Source organism: Aulonocara stuartgranti (assembly GCF_965226115.1).
Source record: "Aulonocara stuartgranti genome assembly, chromosome: 18".
Classification (NCBI taxonomy): Eukaryota; Metazoa; Chordata; class Actinopteri; order Cichliformes; family Cichlidae; genus Aulonocara; species Aulonocara stuartgranti.
The window spans coordinates 24746004-24764092 of NC_138954.1; the positions used below are offsets into that span (position 1 = coordinate 24746004).

The 18089-nt window shown below is 42.5% G+C and overlaps 4 protein-coding genes across 4 annotated transcripts in view; 1 reads left to right on the forward strand and 3 right to left on the reverse strand.

Annotated features, from left to right (window-relative positions):
- Window positions 1-2054, reverse strand: part of hs2st1a (heparan sulfate 2-O-sulfotransferase 1a) — a 34392-nt gene extending 32338 nt beyond the window's left edge. The window contains exon 1 of the mRNA XM_082513162.1: window positions 1364-2054. Within this exon, the coding sequence (XP_082369288.1) occupies window positions 1364-1487 (124 nt within the window). The 5' untranslated portion in view covers window positions 1488-2054. The remainder of the gene's footprint in view (window positions 1-1363) is intronic.
- Window positions 2055-2257: 203 nt separating this feature from the next.
- selenof (selenoprotein F) lies at window positions 2258-10523 on the forward strand. The gene is made up of 5 exons (XM_082513165.1): window positions 2258-2382; window positions 4849-5016; window positions 8745-8808; window positions 9214-9263; window positions 9383-10523. The coding sequence occupies exons 1-5, from the start codon at window positions 2335-2337 to the stop codon at window positions 9512-9514; spliced, it is 462 nt and encodes a 153-aa protein (XP_082369291.1). The 5' UTR covers window positions 2258-2334; the 3' UTR covers window positions 9515-10523.
- An 865-nt stretch (window positions 10524-11388) lies between these two features.
- Window positions 11389-15409, reverse strand: cldn18 (claudin 18; the record flags this gene model as incomplete). Its single annotated transcript, XM_082513164.1, has 5 exons — window positions 11389-11691; window positions 11850-11963; window positions 12070-12208; window positions 13646-13810; window positions 15190-15409. The coding sequence occupies 5 exons, from the start codon at window positions 15407-15409 to the stop codon at window positions 11595-11597; spliced, it is 735 nt and encodes a 244-aa protein (XP_082369290.1). The 3' UTR covers window positions 11389-11594.
- A 1686-nt stretch (window positions 15410-17095) lies between these two features.
- LOC309694779 (transcription factor Sox-14) lies at window positions 17096-17821 on the reverse strand (the record flags this gene model as incomplete). Its single annotated transcript, XM_082514983.1, has 1 exon — window positions 17096-17821. The coding sequence occupies one exon, from the start codon at window positions 17819-17821 to the stop codon at window positions 17096-17098; it is 726 nt and encodes a 241-aa protein (XP_082371109.1).
- Window positions 17822-18089: the final 268 nt, after the last annotated feature.

The window sequence follows — 18089 nt, forward strand, 5'->3', positions numbered from 1 at the left end:
CAGTTGTGGGACAGGGTCCCTTGTCGTGGGCTAGATTTTCTAAAAAACAGCTCAGAGGAGGTGAGGGAGTCTTGCTCCCTCTCAGACCACTTAAACTTAAAAATAGTGAAAAGTTATTACAGGTTCCTTTGTGTAATGATGCCAAAGAGATTTTTCCTTCACCAGTTTTAACTGTAAGCCGTGCCTGAGCCAGCCCACGCGCCATCAGGACCCCCAAACTGCCTCGCCTGGATTGAATTCATTCCTGCTATCACCTCTGCCACAGAATTACACCTGTGCTTTTCCCTGCTGCCACATGTCAAAAGGTCCCCCGGCTGCCTTCCCTTCAAATAGATGTGGTGTGAACCCCTGAGGTACGCTGGCTGCACTCTCACAGTGTCTGCACGGCTTTAAAAAAAAATCCCCAAAGTGGAAGCACCAGAGAGATAATCCTCCAATGTCCCAGATCTTTACTGGGACTGAGCCCCTGGTGGGAGCCAGCGAGGGGAATTGAAGGCAGCGCCGGCCACGTTTCAATCAGAGGAAAGAGTTTGGTGATGGGGGCATGAGAGGATTTGCAGCAGTGCGGTGTCCCCCATGAATACAAAATATTACTAAGAAGTACTTTAAGCAAAGAGCTGCTTTCTGCCCTGTGAACACTGGGATATATTCCTCACTCACCGCCCTGGCCTTACAGTCTGCGTCCAGCACCATTAAGACCCAGGCACAGTTTACGGTCACATCTTTCTAAATTAGCTGATCATTCCTCTGACAGAGAGCTGGGGGATTTACACATATAAGTCATTTCGCAGGGAGAAGAAATCTCTGATTATCTGTGTGTTATTTAAAAAAAAAAAAAAAAAAAAAAGAGGAATCTTGGATCTCTACCTGGACTTCTGAAAACTCTGAAGGTCAATTTTCATCACTTGCATCAACTCTAACAATGGAAAGGCCAAATCATAAGCACAGAGAATACCTGTCAGGTTAACCTCCAATGAAAACAATACTGTGTAAACACCATTATGCATCAAGTCAGGGACAAAAAGCGCCCCAGTCTTCTGTCTCACACTGGACTGCATAAAATGAGATGAGAGGTTGACTCAATTTGCATGCACTGCTTTTACTGCACATACTCAAATTCGTTCAATATTTTTGCCTCACAGTCATGCAAAGTTCAGCAGGACAGCTCCCAGATACGAAAACACGTCCTTACTGTGAACCTTTGTCTGGACCATGTGAAGCATATGTGCTGGAAGCTCTGATTGACCCAAATGCAAAACAATGGTGATGCCCACATCTATACAGGGACCTCACTCTCACACACAAGCCTGCAGTGGTCCCTGACAGGACGGGATCAGAGGCTCGGAGGGCCCCGTAAACTTACCGAGCTTTCCCCGGGACTCCTCCAGCTTCTGGATCTGGTTCTCCAGGAAGAACATGGCCACTGCGAACGCCAGCAGCGCCAGAAGCTGCAACTTGGGCGGCATCATGACTCTGAGCAGCCCCATCAAATCATCCAGAGAGAGATGATGGTCAGTCCATGCTCAGAGGAAGAGGAGGAGACACCGAAAACACACACACAGCAGCGACGATGGTGGTTACAAAGCGGCTGAGAGTGTGTGCATGGCCCTCTCTCTCTCTCAATCTCTCCCCCTCCGTGTGTGTGGATATCTCCCAGCGTTCAGATCCTGTGGTTACCTCAAACGCGACGTGTTCAAACTCGGCTTGGTTATTTTATTCTGTTAAATCTCGGCAGAGCGGGAGGAGGGGTCGTAGAGCCTTAGAGATTTCTCCAGAGTACGTATTTGTCCCTCCGGGATTTGTTCGCGATGGTACCAGCCGCTGTCGTCTGCGTCCCCCACACAGAGGTGTCCCGTCCCATCCAGTGTGTTCACAGCCGCACCACGGACACACTGTTACTACCACTCAGGCCATTGGGTGTATTAACAGTCCACCACACAGCTGAGATCTCCCATTCGTCGACTCTCTCTGCCTTTTCCTCTCGGATTGGACCGTTTTCCGTTGTGGGACCCAGAATTGGACACCAGGGGTCGCACTTCCATTAGCAACCATGAAATGACCGAGGTGAGGAAGAATTTCTTTAGGCTGGCTTGGTTTATGCCAAAATACAAAAAAGCATAAAATTAAAAAGAAATATTATTTTTTACTTCAAATATTTACACAATATGCTTTCTAAGCTTTTTGTATGTATTTTATCATTAAAGGTTAAAAATGATAAATAAAAGTCAGAAATGATTATCACTAACGTTTATCGGACAGGCGCGACCACGGACCGGCCTTCAGTGGAATAAAGAGGTCCTAATAGTAGTTTTCGCTAACAAAGCAGGCTCCAAAATGTCGGGAGAGGTATATCTCCTGTGGCTCCTGTCGCTGTTACAGACGGTGAGTTTATTAACTGTGAGAAATGGCAGCGCTGGCCGCTGTCACAGCTGCTTACAGTGAGTGTGAGCGGCTGCGGGGCTGTTTTTTGGCGATCTTTAGGTTCAGCTTTTAATGAGCCACATCCTGCTGCACCCGGAGCTTCAAACTGACGTGGCTTATCCTGAAAACAGCTCCGAGTCCCGGGGGAAGTGATACCTTTATAATGTGCTTGTTAGATTTTTGCTACTTATTATGTAGTTACTTTTTCGAGTCTTGTGTATTTTTAGGAGAAAGTCGATAACAAAGAGAAGACTTCCGGTGTACTAAATTTACTGTACCTGAGCGCTTCTCAGTGCCGGTGCCGTGCTGAAAAGTGATTGGTAGAATTTCAACTGTTGTAAATGATTTATTTTCTATCAAACATACATCTTATAAATGATATCCAGTCGTTTTGAGCTACAAGGAATATTTCTGTCACAAGGTAGAATCTGCAAGTTTTTATGTGCCCTTTATTTATTTGGGTACAAAAAAGCTTCATTGACATTAGCTGTCTTTTTCTTTGTAGAGAGTGAGATGTAGCCAAGATGGCAGCACAAATAGCAAGAAATATAACATATTTCTATAACGATATTAAAAATGACTGGATTGGTTATAATGTAGATCATAGAGTGGGTACAATAAAGCCGGGTCATAAAGATGCTTGTGCAACAGGTCATTTTATATAGAACTTCCTTCATAGACCCTGTTGACTGCAGTCTATTGAATAATATAAGCAAAAGCCTTTTACATAAAAAGACACACAGAATCATTGGAAATGACAATCGTTTGCGCTACAACAGTTTAAAATCTTGTAGTTTATTTAGAAGATAACCTTTCATGCTAAAGTTAAAGGGAGACAATCATCAGAATGAGATCTTCCTCGACCCAAATATGAAAGTGTTTGTGGGGTGGTCGAATGTAAGAGGACACTGATGCGAAAGCGAATCACGTTTTCCTGCCGGGGGCGTCTTCAAGGAAAGCTGACAAAGTTGATTAACAAACAGCAGCCCGGTGGTCTGTTATTCACAGGCTGATTTAAGCAATCTAACCCTGAAATCTTCCACGCAGAAGACTTTTGCTACTTCAGGTTATTGTTATGTGTTTTAAACTGGTGTGTTAGGTTCTTTGGAAATCTCGTTCAAAGGCATCTGGCGTATGAAATGCGTGATTTTATGTTTGTTTCTGTTAGAGTAAATATGCATCATTTACAGTTTAAAATGATTCTTATTTTATCTTATACTGGGGGCTTGGTGGAAACCCCAGTTCATCCTTTGATGATAAAAGCCCGTCCTTTAAGCTAGCTTTCTTCTGATTGGCTGCCCCTCATAAACAAAATGTTTAATCAGCTGGTAGGTGAGCTGCTGTGCTGTAGCCAGAGCTGCTTGCCTTAGACGACCATGTTAGGGCATCCTCGCTTTATGACAGCATACCGAGCCAATAATGGAGAAAAAACCAAACAAACTGAGTGTTTGGAGCAGTGTGAAGCCTGAGCTTGAAAGTACCACACACACTGTCAGGTTGGGTGGTACTCTGTCACGTTAAGGAGACACACAGAAATATAGCATGGGGCAAAAATCATGTGACATAATTTTGCACTACGTAGGAGCTGACAGCAGGGTACAAGAGTTTCTAGCAGAGTTTCCAGTCCATTTCAGAATTCAGTTGAATATTTTATTACTCATTTTTAAGAGTCTGACGCCCACTTAAGTGAACTTTTGAGACCCTACACTTCTATCAGAGCACTGAAGTTTACAAACCATCTGCTCTTGGATATTTCTAGATCCAGGTTTAAAAGCAGAGGCGATAGAACCTTTTCACTGTTGGTTCCTAATCTTTCTAACAACTTACCTTTTCACAAAAGAGCTGCCTGCTCTTCCTATCATTTTCAAACACTTTTAAAAACCCATTTGTTCTTGCTTTGTACCCTGGTTTTTATTCTGCAAACAGTCTTGTGTACTTGTTTTATTAGATTTTTAGTGTGTACACATTTTAGTGACTGTTAAGTGTATATTTTGTATAACCTGTACAGCACTGTAGCGTGTAGCATGTTAATGTGTTTCACTATACAAATATTACACAGATAACTCAATGTTCCCTGAGTGACAGTAGTATTAATACCATTTGAGGTACTCATTTAGATTGTACTTTGGATAAAAGCTACAAATTATAATTGGTGAAGTGTATATACTTTGGTTTTACTCAATAATATAATTCAGCTTTGCCTAGAATAATAATTAATAATATATTTTCCAGTTACATTGATATCTAAATTTGTTTTGAGATGGCATAACTGTCCTAGTACTCTAAAATCTTATATGACAAAGTACTTAATTGTTGCTAATTTGAACTTTTTAGTTGTAGTTGTGCCGTTGGAACCTAACACTTCTGTCCTTTATGAAAACATTTGTTTCTTCCTCCCTTTATCGTTGTCCTTGTACCTCCCTACAGCTGTCGGCATACGGTGCCGATCTTTCGTCTGAGGCTTGCAGGGAGCTGGGTTTCTCCAGCAACCTGCTGTGCAGTTCCTGTGACCTGCTCGGGGAGTTCAGCCTCGCCAAGCTCCAGCCTAATTGTCGGCAGTGCTGCCAGCAGGAGGCCCAGATGGACGGGCGCAAGGTAAAGAGAAAAACGGAGGGCTCACAGATCGGGTCGACAGAAAGCAACTGCCTGTCTAGATTAAGGCACAGCGTGCAGTGTGACACAAGGAGATTCAATCAGAGTAGATGAAGTGTAACCACAACTAAGGTTAAATAAAGAGCATATAGTGACATTAAAAAATTCATGTTTCTTAACTGTGGGGGTCTTGAGCTATGAATGAATACTTAGTTTTAAAGAAGACATTTTGTTCTGTTCCTCAGTTGTTTGCAGAAGGGTTTACAGGACCTCTGTCGAAATGTGTCACGTTTACTGACAGGGTCATGTCCCTCAACGCTCGAACTGCTACTAAAAACAGCCGAGCTTTATCCAGCCTTCCGGTTGACACTGTTTGCAGCTGTGCCACACACAGCTTGTTAGTAGCTGTCCGTCTCAATCTTTCTCAGATGTTCAAAGTCGAGGCTCCTTAACCTCAGCTCGGGGTCGGCGTGTCAGGTGTTACCCTGTCTAAGCAGTGAGGGCAAGTTACTGTATGCTCGCTGCCCCGGATATTACAGCTTGCTTGGGAGGACTCTCTGCTGTGCTCTGGCAGATCAACACTGACTTAAGTGATGGTGGAAAAACAATGTAATTTTTCCCTGATTAAGCAGGGCCCCCAGTGCGTGCGTGCGTGCGTGCGTGCGTGCGTGCGTGCGTGCGTGCGTGCGTGCGTGCGTGCGTGTGCGGTATCCTAGCAACAGCACCTTGGAAATGTGCAGCACACACCTCATTACACCTCTTGATGATAACTGTGTTTCAGACAGACACTTAGAGCAGAGATTACTCCTCTTCGGCGTTGGAGTGAAAATGTCACTTAGAAGAGCAGTTGCCCATCTCTCGCTGCACTCAGAGGTCTCCGATGGAAACGACGGCGTCACTAAGCACATTTTTATCCTCAGACGGCGACAATTATCTGCCTTAAGAATTCCTTTCAGCATCTCAATTGCCATCAGCGCCGTATTGTTAAAGCCTTCGGACAAATGGCTTACTGCACAGCCTGGTCGATTAGTAAGATTCACTGAGCACGGAGGGCATTTCGCTTACTCATCTTCGAATGTGCTCTTCTCTGCAGACCACCTGGGTGCAGCAGCACTTCAGCTCCTCTGGGTGTGAATGATGTATTACATCTCTGTAGAACAGCTAAACCTTTATGAGAGTGTCTCAGACCTCTGTGGTGCACAATTGATGATGGTAACACTGGAGGCCTTAGTTTCTTGACTTGTGCTTGTTTCCAGCTCGATTTATTATTAAACTACACTAGACCACCTTTAGGAAATTCTCATTTCAAAATAATCCTCTGTCAGAGATTTACAGTTAACAAACAGTCAGGTGAATAAACAACACTGAGACACTTGATACTGATAATGTGCGGCACGGGTGAAACTCAGACAGAGAGTCACCCCGAGCTGCAGTATTCGTTTATTTTTATAGCAGAAGCAGGGTGGGACAAGCATAGCAGTTTCCTTTAATTCTGCATACGTGGGTGTATGTATCACTAAGTTCGTGTGTGTGTGTGCTAATCTCTTTCAGTAAAAGTCACAGGGTCAGCTTCCTGTTTCTACAGAAAGCTGTGTCTGGTGAAATATGTGAACATAAGCATGACATAACATTTGAAGCATAATCAAATAAAACAGTAAAAACTCCGTGACCTCCTCATTTATATACTGCTCAAAAAAGTAAAGGAACATTTTTTTTAAATCCCTGTATAGCATCAAGTCAGTTAAACCTCTGGGATATTGATCTGCTGTTAAGTTGCTGAGGGGGTTGTTAATCAGTTTCAGCTGCTTTGGTGTTAATGAAATTAAGAGACAGGCAGTTACTCTAGGAGGGCTGGACAGGACGGTTAAAGTCCTTACCCCAGCAGCAGGACAGCGGTCTGCTTCTTTGGGCAAGGAGGAACAGGATAAGCACTGCCAAAGCTCCAAAATGACCTCTGGAGTCAAACAACTAGAAACAGACTTCATGAGGCTGTGTAGTCAAATTGGGATTTGCCATAGAGTACCAGAACTGGCACTGGTGCCCGGTGCTTTTCACAGATGAGAGCAGGTTCACCCAGAGCACATGTGAAAGACCTGAAAGGATCTGGAGAAGCCGAGGAGAAAATTTGGTGGTGGGTCAGTGATGGTCTGGGGAGGTAAATCCATGGAGACGGGCAACAGCACCCTGACTGCCATTAGGTATCTGGATGAAATCCTTGTGCTCGTTGTCAGAACTTACGTTGGTGCAGTGGGTCCTGGATTACTCCTAATGCATGACAGTGCCTGACCTCATGTGGGGAAAGTATGCAGGCAGTTCCTGGAAGATGAAGGAACTGATACCACTGATCAGCCCCGCACTCGCCCGACCTAAATCCACCAAAACACCTCTTGGACGTTTTGTTTTGGTCTGACACCACTAAGTTGCTCCTCAGACTGCCCAGGAGCTCTTTGCCACATCATAGTTTCAGTTAGATTTTTGGGGTGTCTTTGAATCTAGCCCTCTGATTGCTGCATTTGATGGAAATGAAAACAAACACATTAGCCAGTCCATATCCAGCAGTATTTGTTTTCTCATTCAGATCTGATGTTTTCAACTTTTAGCTTTAGTTTTCTTGAGAAGTGTATTTTACTGAGCCTCCCTGCAGCCCCTCAGATCATCATCGGTCTGAAACAAGCTATTTTAGCTGTTTTCTTCATTAAAAATCATACTTTACAATACACTGGCTGATTTTTGAACAAGATTCCTGTTGGCTGGTTACGTAGTGTTTGGGGCCCCCACAAAAAAGCTTTTCTTTGCTGGACAAACAGCAAAATGTTCTGAGATCAGCGACTAACTGATTACTCAAAAAGAAGTGTTAGAATCAGGAACGGTCCTGATCATCGTGGAAAATATGGATTATACGTTGGCTGTATATTCCCTGTAAACTTCTAATGTAATCTGTTCAGATGAGATGATTTTATATTGATCTATCGAAGCTGACCTCTAAGTCAGCTTATTTTGACAGGATAACCATTAGATTAAGACATGCCAGAGGTAAAGTTAAGCTTTTAAAGTCTGATTCTTTCTTTCTTTATTCATTTTTAGCTTTGAAATCACTGATGGAGGGGGTGATTAGTTAATTAACAACACTTTGAAATGTTAAAGTGCTGCAGTAGGTCTGGATAAAGTAATCCATCATTAGCTTTCCCGCTCCCAACCGAGTCGTGACTTTCCACCGATCTTCTGATCTGCCATGTGTGGTAAAATGAAAAGCTTGGAAATTTAATTTAAGCTGTGCCGATGGTTTACAGACACACAGAGGAGGACGGGGAGAGAACAGGAGAGGATCTTAGCCTTGCATGCGTAATTTAATTTGCTGTGCGAACCGGCCAACCAGGCCATTTACCACTCTCCTCCTTGAAAACAACACGCAGAGCGTGGCCTTGAAATACTGCTGTGACACTCCAATTTCCTCTAACTTATTGTGTGTTGGTGCCGGAGGTTTGATTACAAGTGAGCCCTGCACAAACCGCCATCCATCAGCCCCACTCCATATGCACAGGCTCACAGCTTAATGACCCCCAAGGAGTCGCCCGGACACATTTATGAATCAGTCTGCCTGAATCAAATTACTCCTTCGGGCAGACAGTCCATCCCCAGTGGAGCTTCGGTCCTCTCAGACTGTGTGCAGGCGTTAATGTGTTGGGAGGAAATCTCTCGGACTGCCTCATGTTGCGTTTCTCTCTGTGCAGCTCTACGCTGGAGCCATCCTCGAGGTGTGTGGATGAAAACTGGGGAGGTTCCCTCAAGTCCAAGGTGAGTCCTCAGTTGGGGCATCATTACTTTTTTTTGGAACAACAGCTTTAACTGAAACTGATCTTCCTCCGTTGTGTGAGTCTGTGTTTTAATCAGTGGGAGGGACAACAGCACTAAAAAGCCAGCAGGACTGTTTTCAAACAGCCTTTTGAAGCATTTGTTTATCCTTTGTCTCTCCCACATGGAGACGTGTGGTTAAACCTGGTGTCAGGTTGCAGCGGTGTAGACGTCTGGAGCCCCACTTGTGCCATATGCTTGCTTCAGCTGTGTCCCTCCTGTGTTTACAACAGTCTCTTCTGCTGTTAAAAATCTATTTCGGGGATGTTTTGCAGTGGTCACTCATTCCAAACCTCTGAGCTAAAATATAAAGAGTTAACTGACTCATTTGTCTCTTTTTCTCATCAGCTTTTGTTAGGAGTGAGAAGCCAAAGATGTTCAAGGGTCTTCAGATCAAGGTAGCCATGATGAATCGTGTTGCTAATGTACCAGCATTGTTTGCCACAGTAATTATTCTCAGGAGATGTAAACCAGATTATGCTGATCAAATGAGCCTTTCTCGTTCTTCTCCCCGCAGTACGTCAGAGGCTCAGATCCTGTACTAAAGCTTTTGGATGACAACGGGAACATTGCTGAAGAACTCAGCATCCTCAAGTGGAACACAGACAGCGTGGAGGAGTTCCTGAGCGAAAAGTTGGACCGAATATAGACACGAGTTTTATTTTTTTTTGTTTTTGTGTTTTTTATAATTTGGAAGACTCAGTTTCCCCAGATTACAAATAATGATTTATTCACTGCTTGTACTTGACTCTAGCTGTGCAGATAGTTTCGCTGTGAGGTCTGTGCCTCCACCTTCAGGTGAGAGGGATTTTGTTTGTGGTGCTCCGACACATTCGTACAAATAGCCATCCATAACTCGTCTGTGATCAGGCTGCTGCTGTAACAGGTGAACTGTTGAGGCTGTTAATCTGATTTCCCACGTTTTAGTCACGACAAATGAAATCTAGTTCATCTGCGTTTTATTAGCTCGTGGCAGAAAAACTCAGGAGACGTGAAAAATTCATCAAAATCTCTCGCCCTGGTTGGGGATTACTAGAGGAGTGAGCAGATATGATTTGTATTTTGTGTGAACTGAGATGTCTTAGTTATTTACCAATTTGTACACAACTTGGCCTTGATAGATGGTTTCTGAATCTCTGATCTGTACGACTGTTTGTTTTTTGTTTTGTTTTTTTGTATCTGAAAATCACGAGTCATCTGGATTTCACCAAACTGCTCACGTGAGAGTGTTCAACAGGATAATGTGAGCTTCAGTTCAGTTTTACTCATTAAGTACTGATCATACATTTAGGTTTGAAACGACCTTGGACATAATGAACTGTATTGTCTGTATGTGGGACTTCCTGTTCCCGTCTGTTTGATATTCTTGTATCATTTTAAATTTTTTTATTTTTTTTTTTTAATAATGCTCAGCATTGCGACTGATCGCATTTATAGTCGGAGTGAACAAATTCTAGGTCCTCTCCAAATGCAGATGTCTTTGCAGAGGCACACGTTAGTGAAGAGCTCACAGGAAACCAGTTTTGGGATGTGAAATCTGATGTAAATTTGTGTTTTTCTGCACCATCTGCTTTGAACAGAAACTGCATTTGTTTTTGGAAAGCTTTTTATGTCCAGGTGATGGGTCGAAATATGCAACAATAAACAGTCACTGATGATTTTTCTCTCCATGCTCTGTCCTTTCCATTAGACATTTCCATGCCAAGTCATTTGTAGTCACCAAACATCTGACTGTACTGTGGGTGCAGGTTTTAGATTCATAGGTATGACTTTACTGACATCTAGTGGTTATTTATGACATCACATCAGTCCTGTGATGCATTGCCATTTTTAAAAATTTATTTTATCTTTACAAATTGTGTTCTTATTGAATGGCCTTTTTTGTTATTATAAAACTGTAAAAACTTTTTTTTCAGCTGCTAGTTTGGGTTTCAGTAGAGATGTTTCCATGTCAACACCAAAAATAAAGATACAGTTACAGAGCCATTAAAGCTCTGGATACTGGACTGGATCCAGCTGTCTGATGGTTTTTTACAGCAGAACCAGTTGAAGATGGGGCACCAGCACAATGTAGGTGGATTTCAGACAGCCTGAGTCCAGGTGCAGTAAGCTTCTAAGCACTGTTAAAATGAGCTCCAAGATATCTGCCTGGTTGCTTGTGTCAGCTTTAAACTTGGCTGACCTTATTACAGATCTCCCTTTACAACAATACATTTGTTTAGGAAACAGTGATACAGTAGCTGATTTTACCAGGTCTGCCTGTTCCTTGGACTTATCTGCAAAATATACAGCTTTAGTAAAAGTTTCTATACATACGTCATACTTTAAATACCTGCATGTATAGTCAGTAAATGCTTGGAGCGACCACAACCACTTGATGCACATATTTTAGGAATCACTGTTTTATTTTCAGACAGATAATGATTACACAAAACTCAAGTAAAAAAAAGAAGCTTCAGTTACATGCAGCATCTGAGCATCACATAACTACTGTTATGTCCATGTAAAAAAATAAAAATAATAATATAGCCAAAAACTCTTTCCTTGCACCTGCAGCTGGACAGACGTGAGACACTGCTAACTTCTACTATCAGAAAATAAGAATGCACAATTGAATGCGTATATGAAGCAAATGAAAATAAATCCCCTTATAAGGCAAACTGAACGTGTAAAGCTGGAAACACATTTCTATAGTAAAGTCACTACACGTGTTTACGCTGTGGCTGAGGTTACACATACTGGTGCTCTTTCTTGCCTCCCTCTGAGCGGTGGTCCATCACTTCAGTTTTGTTGTTGGACTGAGGTTTGTACACAACCCCTGGGTAACTGCAAAAGAAACAAATGGCAGGAAAAAATCTGTTGTGAAAATGTTTCTCTTGTAAATGTAAATGAAAAATTGAGGGGGGCATTTGTAGAGAACTGCTCCAGATAAAACTGCAGCAGAAAGTAATTTAAAAACATGATACATCTGTGAGGGGACTTACCGTGGTTTCTCATCTTTTATCATCTCTCTGAAAGCGAGAGACTTCAGGATGCCACCAATGAGCAGGACGCCCCCGCCGATCCAGCCAACGAACAGTGCTGGGCCAAATGTGTAACTGGTAAAAAAAAAAGAAGAAGCAGAAAACAAAAAACATTACATTGCACACACACTATAGGAATTATTTGGTGAAATAATTACATGCAAGCAAAACAGCATCATACGTGGTTATTCCTACTCCGCCCATTCCCATGTTCATCCCCTCTCCCATCATTTCTTGTGTGTAGCTGGTGTAGGTGGACGTCCTGAAACTTTCCACAATTTGATTGGCATACACAGAAGCTCCTGCAATGCCACACACACCTGAGAGAAGGAGAAAAACAGGAGCTCAGTGATTTATTTACCTCTGCCACACTCTCAGCTTGGTCAAATACTGCTATAATGACTGCAGTGGATGCTCATATTAAATATGAGGTGTTTTAACTAATGAGGTGCAAATAATTCCTGTGGAGCCCAGACTGATCCAAACTGCATTCTGGGAGCCCATATCAGTTTATTTGACCATTAGATCAAATATACAGTCTGTGCTGTAAATTTCAGATGTCAGATGCAGTTAGCTAGAACTTTAAGAATACTTCCTGCAGTTAAAGTTATCTCCTGGATATGATGAATGTCAATACTTCTTTGCAAATACTGCAGTTTCATGAAAGAAATTATCATAGAAACTGTACAAATTAAAGTAAATACAACAAAAGCACAAGATTACATTAGTGTGAAAGAACCTCAGTAAAATTAAAGCATCACAACATTTGTGCAGCATTGTCCTGTACAAATGTTAAATAAATTACAGCATGGTTGCTTTAAATGTTACAGCAACTTGCTGGCAACACTGTAAGTATTTTACTTACTCTTACAGTGTAGCTCAGTATGGTGTCAGTGGATGGTTTTATATAAAATCAGCCAGGTCTGAGGAAAGTTTACAACCGACCCATTCAGAATCTGCTACTTTTGGTGGTCCCGTAACTTTAACATAATCTAATGAAAGTGTACAAAATTTTAACTTCAGTTCACATATTGTTCCAGTTACAGGCCCTCAAAGTATTTAAGGGTGGGTAGAACTTGGCTCTTTTTAGGTAGCATACATTTTTTCAGTATATTTGAGCCCTCATAACTTCATAAATACACCACATGAATATTTCATGGTTGAAAAAAATCAATAACAAAAACCATTTAAACTCTATTGAAAACTGAAACCAAATGGAAAAAATGTAATTTGGGTCAACTTCAAGGGTGGTTCACACAAGCTATCTCATATGAAAGAGCTCCGTTTGACCTTTTTACCTGTTCAGGCCAGGCTCAGCTTCAAGTTGCAATTACTTCTATGTCAAAATAGTTTTCTGTAACAATGATTTTAAGCCATTTGCATTCCTTGAGGGGCCTGTAACTCTGACAATCCTGTTAAAGTTACTGTATAAAAAACAAAAATGGGATATTTCGACAAAGTTTAGGAGAAACATTCACTGATTTGAATGACACCAGTCACAACGGATGTCCCTAATTGTATGACTTTCAGCACAGAGGCCCCGCCCACCTGCCTGTTTGTGAGGGGCATCCAATCGGGTTTTGCAATGTGCAAGATTAAAAAAAAAAGATGATTTTGAACCATTGGTCATACAAAGATACTCTGGGGGTGTCCAATAATAGACACCCCCCCCCCCCCCCCCCAAAAAAAAAGAAACAAAAAGACAAAAACAATTCAGTTTAGTTTGTACTAGAAAGTTCACAGAGGTAAATAATGACCTGCGATGACGAACATGATGCCAGCAGTGAGGCTCATGTTAGCCTTTGCGCTGTCTGCCATCTTGTTCATTGTGAGGCAGCTCAGGGAAAAGACTGATATCAGCATCCCGAGCACGCTCAGCACCACACCCACTATCATCAGAGCTCGCACCGCCTGGAAGGTACCTGGTGGACAGAAAACACGGAGACCTTAGCGCGTTACATTGACTCTAGTCAACCTAAGACCACTGATGAGTTCAGTTCAAGTCTTATTATGTCAAAAACTGTAGATGGCTTCACAAAAAACACTCAAGGTAGGCTTTTATACTGAAATGACTAATTCTTCAAATACAATGTGTCTAAAGATTTGAAGTGTGTTCTCTTACAGTAGATGTGCTGTTGGGAGGTGCCTTTGCTTGTTGTTTGTTCTGCTTTCTGATAACCGAGTCTGGGCCTGGCCTTTATGATAGAAATGCTAATGCAAACACTAATAGGTGCGGGCCCAACCCTCACAAAAACCAAGGGTTTGATCTCTTTCGGTGACACTTTTTTTGTTTTGTCTTAACTTCCTCTTTACTTAGTTTGAAACGTATCTACATCCTACACGACAGTTCAAAACTTCTACAGACACATTTAAAAACTCAGGTTCATGGCTGATGAACATGGTGAGGTTTTCACCCTATTATTACCAGTAGGGCATTTCACTTCTTAGCACTTTTCCTTTTTTATTTTTCATTTTTGTCCTCACTTCAGTTTGAGTTGGTTTCCAGTTTGGATTTGCTTTTTAAAATGATCATTATTTGTTTGTTTATCCATATGTGTATTTTTTTATTTTAATATTCAGAGTCTTTGTTAAAAGAAAATTTCAAATAAATGTAAAAAATAAGTTTTTACAGACATGATAATATACCTGTGAGTCAGGTTTATCAAGTTTTTATGTTGACCAAAATGAGTTTCCGAAGTGCAAAACATATTTTTTTCCCTACAAGTTCTTCAACCTAATAATTACATTTTACTTTGCAAAGAGTTCAGGGAGGTTTCTAAGTGAGGATGTTAATCAGCCAATGTAGTTCACTTCATTATTTTACAGTTTTGTTTTGTTTGTTTTTTGTTTTTTTTACAAATTTGTTGAATGAAAGAGACGCAGAGAGGAAAGCAATCTTTTTCCAATGCTGTTGCTTTTACATGTTTCATCATGGCCGAAATGTTGATGTGAAACAACCTCCTCCTGGGACATTTGAGAGGAAGCATATGTTGGATCTCGACATACGGCCTTGTCCTGAACGTCTCCTGAGCACTCAAGACATTTTAAAATAACCAAATTACAGAATTGCTTCTATGATCAGTGAAAATGTAACATCTCCTTTTAGAGCAGAGACGGAAGAGTGTTCATTTCCTTGTTAAGAAAAACTCCTGCGGCTGTGGCCTTGTCAGTGAGGGAAAAATAATTCCCAGCCTGAATATGTTCAGTGTTTAAGACAACAATGATTTAGACTAATTTGAAAGCAAACAGTCAGTCACCAGATAGGATGTGAAAATTAAGGCTTGAGAGAGCCTCGCCATACCTGAGTAACCCAGAAGGCCGTAGAGCGGGCGGCACTCTGTGAGTCCGGCGGAGGTCGTCTCACAGTCTTGCCACAGACCCTTGTAGGTATAAACGGAGGTCACGACCTGCTCCTGCCTGTCCTTCACGCTCCAGTTGTTCATGGCTGTGGCCGCAATGAGGGCAGCTGCACCGATGAGACCCAAGATGAATCCACCATTTTGCAGAACTGAAGGCGCCATTGTTGTGTGGTGGTTCGGAAGCTGGAAAATATACACCTCGGAGATGCAGTGTGTGTGTAGATTAATAGATACTACTTAAAGTATAGCTGGACATATAACTGAGTGTAGATTAAGGTGTCACAGGTGTGCCGTGTGATGCAGAGAATCAAAATGTGCAAAGAGGTGCTTTGTAGTCATGGTGGTAGTGTGGTGGGTGGAGGAGACTGGGTGTTACCCCTGGGTGATACGGCAGCATGGGTTGGGCTACCAAGTGGTGTGAACGCAGTGGTGATAGGAACACCTGACACCTGAGAAAGAACGTTACTATTCCTGCGAATTACAAACTGTTTGTCAGTCTAGAATCGTTAGTAACTCCCTCACACCAGAAAAAAGTCTGGAAAAACAACGTACAGATACACACAGGTGAGCGGGAACCGATCAGGGTGGCCAAAGATCACCATCAGCTACACAGGAGGACTTAAGAAGTTTAAGAAGATTGCAGGCTCTCCTCTCTCTTGAGCTGCAGTGTCCCTGCTAAAAGTACAGTGAGGAATATTTGATGCATTTCTACCGTGTAATGCTGAACAAATGCACATTTAGACAATAAAGGACACCTTGTTTTTTTCCATTTACACTTCCAAATACAAGAGATTTGCTTGCTGAGCTTTTGTACATGAAGACCAGAGCTCACTGTGAGTTCTCTTTCTTGTATATTGTAGACGTGAAACAATTTTGTACCTCATACAGTTTCCATGATTCTGCTTATCACTTGGTCAACAAACGGGAGAGGAGATAAGTTCCTATTATTCGCTTATCATCACCCTGGCTCACTTTTGCTTAAACACACACACACTTACACACACGGAGTCATGCAGTAGTCAAACATGACTGGACTGGAAAATGTAATTTTGTAATGTTTGCAATGTTTGTCAGTTGCTGTGAAGTGTCTGTGATGGTTTAGTATCTGTTTGTCTTTAGTGTAAGTCTGTAAAACAGCTTATCAGGAGATATAGGTGGTTAGAGCTTAACACAATCGCAACAGTGAAGTAATTATTACAGCTCATGTGTGATGTAAAATATGATTAACAGGGTTGTGAATCACCCCCAGTGACTACAACTACCAGCTTCTGCTTAATATTATTCATCAAACAGAAACTGACCCACTGCTTTACCTGGTTTAACACAGTCTTAATGCAGTTCTAAACATACATATATAGACAGTCCCTCTGAAAACATTTATTATTCCCAATTCAGAGTACAAATCAATCAATCAAACAAAAACAGTCCCACTTAATGAAGCAGATATTCTGTGGAATAACTGTCCAAGTGTGAGAACTAATGAAAACCTGACTGTTTTGGAAAGGGGGGAGGAGACAAGTCTATAACTTCAGCATGTTGGTCCTATGTTATGCATGTCCACTGTATTTAAACTGAAACGATTTTCCTTACAAAAGAGTAACAAATTAGCATCATCACCACCCTCCCCCTTCTCTAAATACTTTTTTTTACTCTATTTACATGGAATAAGGAGTAATACAGGGACTTTTATAGTTTTTTTTTTTAATCAATCCGTGATTGAAATATCTGCGCTGACACTTTAATATTTAAATGTGGTCATCTAAGCCTGAGTCTCTAAACGACCTCTTCGTCTTTCTGTGCGCAAACTTTCCCCCTCCTGCCCATGCGTCTTTATGTGTATCCAGTCTGTCACACACTGGAGCTGGGTGAAGCGTACGAGTCCATGCCGCTCTTGGTCATCCCTCCAGGAAAGAGGATATATGCCACCTGGGGTTGTAAAGTAGCTGCAGACCAGGCGCCACAGTTACACGGCATCATGTATCCCGGGCCGGAAGGCGATGGGTGAGTGTGGGTGTGCTGTGCGGGGCAGGGCAGACCCCCAAACCCTCCAGTCTGGTATCCAAAGGTGTGCGCGCTGTAGGGCACGGCGCCTGCGGTCAGAGAGTGCGGTATCTCCGCCATCCGCTGGACAGCTCCGGTGCTGAAATGTGCCACCGGCTCCAGGAGAGAGAATGAGGAAGCAGCGGAGGCGGGAGCCAGGAGAGCTCTGGCTTTATCCCCGGGGACGAGAAAAGAGTCGATGGAAAATCCTTTCAAGTGTTCCGCTGCGTCCCCGAGTAAAGACGGCAACGGGAAAACGAACCGGTCCCTCTTCAGGAGACTCTTAGGTTTGCGCCGGGGTCTGTACTTGTAATCCGGGTGCTCCTTCATGTGCTGAGCCCGCAGTCTCTTGGCCTCGTCGATGTAGGGACGCTTCTCAGAGTCAGAGAGCATTTTCCACTCCGCTCCGAGTCTCTTGCTGATTTCAGAGTTGTGCATCTTCGGGTTTTCCCGGGCCATCTTCCTCCTCTGACCTCTGGACCAAACCATGAAGGCGTTCATAGGTCTCTTGATGTGATCTAAAGGTTTTGCCATCGCAGGGACAGACGCATTAATTAAAACACCTACTGACCGCACTTTAAATTCACCTACTCCTTCAAAAAGCTCATGTTTCTCTAGTGAGTAAAATGGAAAAGTGCGAAGAACTCTCGGGAATAGCCAGAGAAATATTTTAAGCTAACACTAAGTCCAAATTGACTGAAGCGTTTACACAAAGTGGAGCTGAAAACTACATAAAGCCAAAAGGCTGGGCGTATGAATGGAACCAAGAGGAAGCTTGTTATGGAAGATGCTGGGCATGTCA